Genomic DNA, 9,769 nt, shown 5'->3' with positions numbered 1-9,769 from the left:
AACATAACACATCACTCAGCTTTGAATAATAATTTGTCTGACACTGTTTTTTTCTCCAAAAATAAATTAATAAAATCACTCAATCAATAAATTATTAACAAATTGCACCTACTCCTTCTCCCTAATTGAAAAACACAAAAAATCCAGGAGTTGGGGGTAGTTTTCAGCGATTAATTGGTGATCAAATTAATTCTTTGCTATATATGTATGTATATGTATAACGTGACATTTGTATTGTGTTAAACTCCTGGAGTATGTCAGTTAGGACTGACTGAGGCCTCTTTAGAGACACTGCTCTCCTGTGGCCAAAACCCACAGTGCAGTTTCCATATGGTAATAAGGTGTATTTCTATTATTTCTACCAATAATACTCCAGGAAAGGAATACTTTGCTACTTCCTGTGTTCTGGTGACTCTTTTCCGATACTGTGTGAAATAATTTAATAATAATATCGAATAAAAACTTCAAGGTCAGTTTTCAGAAATCAACCTGTCAGACTTTACAAAAGGCAAACTCATCGCTATTTAAAATAAAATTTGAAATGAAGTATCAATTTGAAGACAACACCTGCACAAACATGACGGGATGCTGAAGAGTTGTTGATCATCTTTCAACAAGATATAGATTTGCAAACAGCAAGACAGTATTACTGTCTAACTTGTATAACTCCACAGCAATGACGGAGCAGGAGCCATTGAGCAGTTCCCAGGACAGATAGTCTCATAAAAAGATTTATTTTTTCCAGCCCAAATTTACAAAGGCAAGTTACAGAGTATTGTATAAAAAAGAACCATGGTAATGTACACTTTACACAAACTCCTGAAGGGAGGGAGAGAGGAGGAGAGGGGGAAGAGTTCTGAATTTCTCACACAGAAAGAAAATGAAGACATTGTAAACATCCTTGCAAGCACCAGTCCTGGTACTTTGGGGGGGTTTTGTGTGACAGTAGGTGGGTCAGGAAAGGACAAACGAGCAAGTGTCTCTGTGTTTTCACAGAAGAATGTTCAACTAGGCACCAATTGAGACAACTGCTGGCCAATAAATATACTCTTCACCATGAAACAAATACAGTCCTGCAAAATACAAGAGCCAAGCACTTTCCAATATGTTTATAGCAAACATTACTTTTCTGGCTTTTCATACACTTTAGTATATATGATTTTCACTGGGCTTTGCTTACTACTGAGATAACATTACTACTCTCAGAGAGAGAACAAATGCACTTGTCACAACCATTGTCTGATAAAACTATATGTATGCAGTCTGCTGGTACTAAAACCCACTGACTTTAATGACAACATCACAGCTGCCTAGATTACCCTTACAGATTAAGTACAAGTCAAACACCACCACATTCATCTTAATCATGTCAGCCATTCTTCTTTAAAATGCGCAAAAAGACAAAAGATAAACCATCTGGCAAAAATTTGTGGAAGGAGAAACTGACAACTTATTTACTTGGAATGTCCAAGAACCTCAAAATGAAGAGCTGCAGTTTCATGATCATGAGTAGCGTCTCAACAAACCGCTAACATCCAACTTCAGAGGGTGCTAGACACGAGATTAACTGGTGGCTTACGGACTTAATCACATACAGTGTTAAATTTAAAAAAAACAAAACAAAAAAAAACTACAACAATGGGGACACTAAAGGTGATTGTAAAACCAAAATCAATAAAATTAAATTTAATGACAACATGGTCAATAATCTACTCTCATTATAATGCTTTTTAGAGGAACGTAAAGATTGTTCACAACCCACAACAGCATGGTATGGCATATTAACAATCCCCCCCTATCATGGGCCAATTTGTCATTTCTGAACGGACCACCACAGCACACACAGCTCAGAGCAGAAAATGTGCTTTTCTCACACCCATAAACAGAAGCCCTCTCAAATCAATGCAAATAGCATATGGATAGAATTTCACTTACAACCCCTGAGGTATGAGAGAACTGTAATTCAAAGCCAAGAGGGACCTCTGGTAGAACAGGCCATATTGACGCTTGGCTCTTTGTGTAGTTTTTTTTTAAGTTAACCAGACTTGGTTTAATTTTACAGAGTGGCACCATCAGTTTGAGATCCAAAGGAAAGCCTAAAGCCAGGTCAGCTGCTTCTTTTCAGCTGACCTGGCAACTCTGAGCCTTCCCACTTCAGTCGTGTGTGCGTCATCAAGGTCCCATTTCACTTGTTTTCACCATGTTAACTTTTGCTCCAAGCTTTTCTCTGGCTCACCCTTTCTTGTGAATTTAGTTCATTGTCTGCATCTGATTGGTTCATGTTTGTTCTATAATAGTAACAGCAGAAAGAGGTTTTTATTTTTTATTTTTGGGTTCATTTCATGCACTTTTGTTTAATGTGCCAGTAGTTGACCTTACAGCACAGGCAGCAACTGAACAAAGAAAACTGGTGTCTGAGGTATCAGACTCACTGGCCCAGTTTCAGACTGATCCGAAGCTAGCCGCTGGCAAGAAAACCATGCTAACAACTGCCTGAGGTGAAAGTGTGTTATGGTGAAGTCACACAAGCAAGCGAAGCACCAAGAGAAATTCTGTCCTTTTTTTTTTTTTATAGTGCACAATAGCCTAAAAAATATCAGACTGATTTACCGTTTTGTTTTCTCTTAATCTGACTGAATTGTCAGTTTGAGTTGCCATGATGTGGACAGCGATTCACAGGTCTGGAACCGGTCTAACCGCACACTGCATGTTGAGATGAATGGAGACGTGCACCAAGGTTGTGATGTGTTGAAAAAGTTCATCATATAATTAAAAAAAAAAAGAAAAAAGAAAAAAAAAAAGACAACCAAAGCCGGGGCAAAGAAGAAGCACACCGAGACATCTAGAGAGACTCTGCAATGATCTGAGCACAAAATGTTTAACGCTGTGAAGTCCGGAAGCTATTTAACAGTGACGGTTTGGAAACAGTCGCGTGCTGGGATAAATATAAACATTTATGCACATAAAAGTAGGCTAAAAGTCTATATTACAGCAGAAAAATACATGAGTTGAGTGAAATTTCACATTGTTTACAGAAAACAATCAAACTTGATTGAATGAAGCACAGTCTTACAGTAAAAAACACCAAAAAAAAAACAAAACAAAACAAAACAAAAAACCCACAAGTGGCCTAATGAAGTGATGACAATGCCCCGTGAATTCATCGCTTGCTAATGTGGCTTCACCGTTTTAAGTGAGCGTGAAGACAGATGTGACTCTTTCATTGAGAGCAAAAAAGAAAGAAAGAAAAAAAAAAAAAACAGGACTAATACCAGCATCAGACACATTCAATGATGAACACAATGATATGGAGTAGAACTAAAATTTTACTGAGAAAAGAAAACATGAATAGTGTTTATTCTCCATTGAGGTGTATGCGGTCCCTTCGCAAAACATGACGACATCATCCCTGAAACGAGAACTGAGGGTTCAAAGAGGATGGGAATTAACAATGACGATGGAAAATGAAAAACTTCAGTCTCAGGCTCTTAAGTCTCTGAAGAAAGCAGCTGCTGCCATATTCCCTCTCCCCACAAAATATAGCCGAACATTTGTCAAGTTAAGGATATACTGTTGTTTCACGGCATACGAGAAGCCAAAGACATAGAGTTGAAATCATTTCAATATGATTCACTTTTTTTTTTGTCAGTCTTTAATTTAGTTTGACTCCCCTTTCCCATCAGCCACCCAACTCCCCAAAATCACTGCCAATTTCTTTCTGCGTGCGACAAAAAAACAATGCAGTCAAAGGAAAAAAAACAAACAAAAACACACACAACAAAAAAAGCTGTTCTGGCAGTCCAATAGTCTCTTTTTGCATTGTATTTGTTGACAGTGCAAAGACTAGATAATCAGCGGGTTGGTGTTTCCTCTGCATGATGGGGCAGAGTAATGGCTTTGAACCTGGGTTATTATCAGTCCTGTTACAGTCCAAGGTTTGGAGAATTTGGGATCATTTACGAGGGGAGAAAAAAAAACAAAAAACGACAATCTGCCTAGCCTTTCAGCAGAAGAAATAAAAATATAGATAGAAACACCATTCAACTGATGTCTAAAAGGTAACACCCGGGAGATCTTCTTCTCATGTGATCCAGTCACATGAATCTTTGCAGGGTTGAGGTGTGACGGTCAGGTTTCCCTGCAAAACACACAAAAGGAACATCTTATTTATTACCAGATTATTTATTCATTTATATAAAACACAGATGCGTAAAGAAAAAGGGTTAATATATATTTTACACACTTCCACTTGCAGTGGTGAAACATGTACTCAAGTGCTCCACTACAGTACAATTCTGAGGTATTTGTTATTTACCATTTTAGGTTATTTAATAATTGTACTTCAACAAATTTCAGAGGAAATTGTGGCACTTTTTTTTAACTTCATAACATTCATTTGAGAACCACATTTACTTTAAAGATTAAGATTTTAAATACAAAATACTGTATGTGAATAGTTTGAAAAATGTGATGCATTTTATACACTACAACATTAAAATGCTGTCTACACATAAAAGCATTCATAAAAGCAATACAATTATATAATACTGTATATATAATCATATAGTGCTTTGGAAGGGCGTATGATACTTTAAGTACATTTAGCTGGTAATACTTCTGTACTTTTACTTAAGTGGAAGTTTGAGCAGAGGGATTTTACTTGTCATGAAATGTAAAGGATTTGAATAATAATGTGCTGTTTGACAAAAACTGGATATTATCACCTATAAGAACGGCTGAATAAGACTACAATAGTTTCAGCTGCCATAATAAACTGGCAACTGAATGTGCATTTATTTATCAATTGTAATATAAAAGCGTTCCCACTAGATGTCAGTGCAGACTGCAGTGGATTAGTGTCTTGGCGAGCTCACTCCATGTCTCTATTATCAACACTTGTCCTCAGAGGACCCACTTAGAATGGATGAGCTGAGGGGCTAAATGCTGCACTGCATATTGTACTAGATTGCACCAGAATAATGAGGGTTTTGTTTGGCCAGGATTTGTTTTCTTTACAGGTTGCTGCCTCTGAGTCTGCAACATAAATGTTATAAGGAGAAAGGAGAGCAGGGTGTTCTTTTCACTTTAAATCAAATCAATCCAGGACAAAGAAACACAATGCTTTATTTTAACAGGATGTTCTACAGCTGTGCCAGCACTCATAACTCATTGCCTAAATATTTTTAACTAGAGCTTTGTGCCTTGTTTACGTGAAGAAGAGTCTGCCACCTGCATTTGTCAGATTTGCAAACACTGCTCTCAGTTTACCTATGTGTCTCAGTAGGCTTGTGTTTTGTTTCAGTGTCAGTCTTTTGCCTGTCTCTGCTGCTGAGGGGATCTCACTGTTCTCACCTCTGTGGTGGTGGATAGAGTAGGGGGGGGTTGCTGCTTGTTGGCTGGCAACAATAGCTGATGAGGAGAGACCTATGGCGAATTGGGAAATGTATGACTATCAGTCATACTCCCTATTTTACTTCTGAATTTAGATCGTGAATTGGTCATCTGCCATATATTAACAGTCTGCATCTAATTACAGGAAGTTAAATATTCTGGACTGATGGCCGAAATTTATTTAAGTAAATGGCAGTAAGGTATTTTGTTCAATATGTAACAAAACAAGAATAGTATAACATTTAGTGTTGAGATGGGACTGACTGACCTGTGGCGTAGGACAGGTCATATTGCCCTGAGAGCAGGGGGTATCCTAGGTGGTGGTGAGAGGGCATGATACGCTGGGAGGGGGAGGAGCGCGGTCGGTCCACGTCTCTTTCTCTTTCCCTCTCACGCTCCCTTTCCCGTTCTCTGTCTCCAGCAGCTCCTCTGTCCTGCTCCCTCTCCCTGTCGTGGGGCGGCTTGTCACCTACTGTGGGGGATTTGCTCTTGTATTGGCTGGCGTGCTGATGCAGGATATCCAAGGCTTTGGAGTCTGTTGCCGTTTTGGTGACAGTGGGGCTAGCACGAGATTTGTCGTTGCCTTCCTCACCTCCGGCTATTTTACTACCATATGGAGAAAACGGATAACCTCCGGGTAGGTAAGAACCTGAGAGTGATGAAGAAAATTGATGGTTCAAATTTAGGTTTGTACAAACACAAAATGCAACAATTAATGATTGATTATTCTTAATTAATGTTCACATCAATCAAACATAATAATCAACGTGATTTTAGGTCACCAACCAGTCCATTTTGACTCACATCATTCACTTGACAGGCATATATACCCGCACATTGTCTCTACATTGGATCATTTTGATCCTAAACATGAAAACATATAAATATTGCAATGTGGTTGACCAGATTGGCCCCAACTGCAGAATGTGGTGTTTTCATTTCATCTACAAAGGAAAGTGCCTTGAGCACTGTGTCCACATGGATGTTGTATGTACAGTGTTAATAATACAGTGGCTTTGTCTGTTGGTGAATTACCAGGCATGCTACTATACATGCTGAATATATTCTTTAGGCTACACATTGCAGATCCTCTGGGAAATTTTTGGATTAACACAAAATTCGACTACTCCTAGTAGAATTTGTAAGAGCATGCAATTTTGCAAACACCTTCAATATTTATGGGGGGGGGGGGGGCTGCAATTTTTCCCACTAAATGCAATTTCCCACATATAATCATTCTATTCAGACTAACTGAACGTAGGTCAAACAAAATCAATTCTTGATTGACTTGACCTGTTTAACTTCCTGTGCTGTGTTTTGCCCCCAACAAGCTCCGCCAAATACTCACAATCATTTTGCTGCTCTACAATGCACAAAAATTGCTGCAAATTACATAAGACCTTTTATGCAGAAAATGCCTCCAGTTGTGACTGAAATCACCACAAAAACACTTGGAGATCCCGCTGAGACTTGTGCATACAGTTTTGATAGACAATATAAATCTGCCCTAACAAATACCTACAGCCACTGAATTTTAAAAGCAAGCAAGCAAGAGACAAATTATTCAAGCCATGTTGACTAGGCTGCCTTTTCATCTAACATAAAAGCCACAGTGCAGATTTTAAAATGTAGGTAAGGCCAGCAGCTTAATCACCATTCTAAATCAGTGCTCAGGTTAATCTTGCAAGTATTTGACCAAAAGAAACCATGGGAACCACTAATCAACAACGATTAAACTCGCCGGTAAAAAGAATATTACAAATGGATGACTTTAGCTTGTGAATGTCACCATTTCAAACACATTTAAAAAGGATGTAAGACAATCATTTTTCATACTGCATATTATTTTTCACTAGGAACGTATTAAAAACCTCTAAAATTGAAATGTATTTAGAGTCAATCTAATGTCATACCTGGGTAATTCTGCATCATGACTGAGGGCATGCCCCTGTATCCAGGGTGGTTGGGGTCATAGCCTTGTCCATAGGGGTAACCATGCATGTAGGGCATGTAGCCTTGGTGCTGCGCTAGTGGTGATGAAAACTGCATGTGGGGATTGGAACGAGAGTCTTTGCTCATAGCCCGGTGGTCCTCAGAAGTGATTCTGGGATCGCAACCCTCTTTGCCGTCCTCCTTGGGCCCACTTTGATTGTCCTTGGGCCTGGGCCTATCGTCTTTTAATTTACGATCACGTTCCCGTTCTCTGTCCCTTTCGTCTTTCCATCGAGGTTGTTGTTGCTGGTGTTCGTCTTCTGCTTGGGGCTTCTGGCTCTCGGGATACTGCTGAGGGTGGGAAAGAAGGTCCAAGTCAGCATAAATCACATCTTTATATTGAAATTCCTCAAAAACATTCTCACAACAGATTCACAAGCACACTGTTATACTACATTGGTGTTTACCTGTCTGTACCATATGGCCTGCTCCATCCCTGCTTGACCTCTGGACTCCAGTGTTTGCTTGGAGTCTTCCTTTACATGGTGGCCCCCTTCAGTCAGCTTCATCTTTAGCCCCTCAGCTTGCTGGGACTTCTGGTCCTCCCCTTTTATGCTTCCAATAGTTTTCGAAGAGGGTTCAGAGGGCGAGTCCCTTGATTTTCCTGGGGGCTGTGGCGTTTTTCCGAGGTCTGACTGACTTGGGGCTTTGGAGAGGCTTGGTGGCATTGGGCTTTTTTGTTTCCACTCCTCCTTCATGGAGGCTTCTCGTTCTTTTATGGCTACATCTGACTTTTTCTCAGCAGCACGATGCTGTTCAGCCATCTGTCGCTGCCGCTCCTCATACTGTTGCCGGTAGGCTGGGTTGGTGTTCATCAAGTGGTTATGGTAGGCTTGATCGGGATGGTATGCATATGGGGGGACATAAGCATACTGGTTGTAGTAAAGAGGTTGCATGTACATGTTGGATCGCTGTTGGATGACTGAGGGTTGCTGTTGCTGCTGTTGCTGTTGCTGTTGCTGCTGTTGCTGTTGCTGTTGCTGCTGCTGCTGCTGCTGCTGTGCTGCTGCTGCTGCTGTTGCTGCCTGCTGGCCAGGAGCACTGCTGTCAGGTTTGCGGTCTTCATGAACCTCCACTTTGCCTTTCTCCTCAACTTGGTCTTGGTCATCATCCCTTTTGATCTTAACCTGACCTTCAGCCACTGGCGTGCCTTGATTGGGCCCGCTGGGACTGGGGTTGACGTAATTGGGTGAGTAATACGCATCATAGCCGGCATAGTACGGGGACTCTTTGTTGGGTGTCTGGTTTGGAAAGAGTGCTTTTTTGACACTTTCCCTGATGGCTTGGTCCTCTGTCCTGACTTTGAACACTTCTAGTTTCCCTTCACCATCCTCACCAGCATCTGAAATGTCTGAATATGCTGGGCTATTAGTTTTGACTGATGAATTGTCAGCACCATTCTGGTTCACCACATGAAGTGGCGTTAGAGGCTGCGGCATCCCACTGCCATCTATTCGACTGGCTACACCAATGGATGGGCTAGGGGCATTGTCAGAAAAGCTGTAATCTTGTCAGCCTCAGCCTTGATACTGGCAAGCGACTCTGATGAGGATCTGAGGAGCCATTGAGGATTCCTTCCCCCTTGTTTCTTGATCAGAAAGGTTCAGAGTATGGAAGCTTTCCTTCCTCTAGTTTTCCTCCCTTTCCCGGAGGCTTGGGCTGTCAGCCTCCTTTCCACTATCTTTTTTCTTCTTGTCTTTCTTCTTCTTGTCTTTGGAACTACCTGAGGCAGGATCTCCAATGGCAGGGGGTTTAGGCTGTGTGCCTTTCTTTGCGGACTCTTAGGGATACCTTGTATCATTGGGGTAAGCCCTGGGGAAGAATTTGGGTTTTCCAGGAGGAAAAGAGTACATTTGCTGGGATGCAGTAGAGCCAGGCGCAATGGGCCGTGGAGACTTCATGTTTTTTCTGGCATTTTATCAGCCTTTGTGCCAGTGCTACCTTTTTGGACTTGTCTGATCCTCTCTTATCATCTAAACCATCGTTACTGGCCTCATCAGTGAGGCATGGCCCATCCTCACACCCGTCCATTGGTGTACCTCCCGTTTCTGGATCTGTCTCAGCATTTTTCTTTTTAACTCTGCTTTGAACCAAACTTGCCAGGAGATGGGAAGGACTTTGAGCATCAAAGTTCCTGCCTTTTGGAGTAACTGAACGTGCTGGAGACAAGGATCCTTTCTGAGAGATAGAGGCTCCATTACAGTTCCCTGGTTCAGGGTGGAGAGTTGAATCCTCTCCGTATTCACTGTCTCCATCTAAGTCCAACTTAATGTCAATATCATTTTGGGCACGGGCTTTGTGGTACTTCAGACCATTGATGTGCTTGTACTTCTTGTTGCAGTTAGGGTGTGGGCAGGCAACAAACGTATGCGGAACAAACTCCAAC

The 9,769-nt window shown here is 41.1% G+C and overlaps 1 protein-coding gene across 1 annotated transcript in view; it reads right to left on the bottom strand.

Annotated features, from left to right (window-relative positions):
• Window positions 1-5,348: 5,348 nt before the first annotated feature.
• The window catches only part of znf609 (zinc finger protein 609), a 50,089-nt gene continuing 45,668 nt past the window's right edge, over window positions 5,349-9,769 (bottom strand). The window contains 5 exon segments of the mRNA XM_022748885.1: window positions 5,349-5,372; window positions 5,375-5,424; window positions 5,660-6,040; window positions 7,305-7,629; window positions 7,791-8,324. Coding sequence (XP_022604606.1) covers window positions 5,349-5,372; window positions 5,375-5,424; window positions 5,660-6,040; window positions 7,305-7,629; window positions 7,791-8,324 — 1,314 coding nt within the window.

Source organism: Seriola dumerili, unplaced genomic scaffold (genome assembly GCF_002260705.1).
Source record: "Seriola dumerili isolate Sdu_G_001 unplaced genomic scaffold, Sdu_1.0 BDQW01000011.1, whole genome shotgun sequence".
Classification (NCBI taxonomy): Eukaryota; Metazoa; Chordata; class Actinopteri; order Carangiformes; family Carangidae; genus Seriola; species Seriola dumerili.
This window is presented reverse-complemented; position numbering and strand designations above follow the sequence as displayed.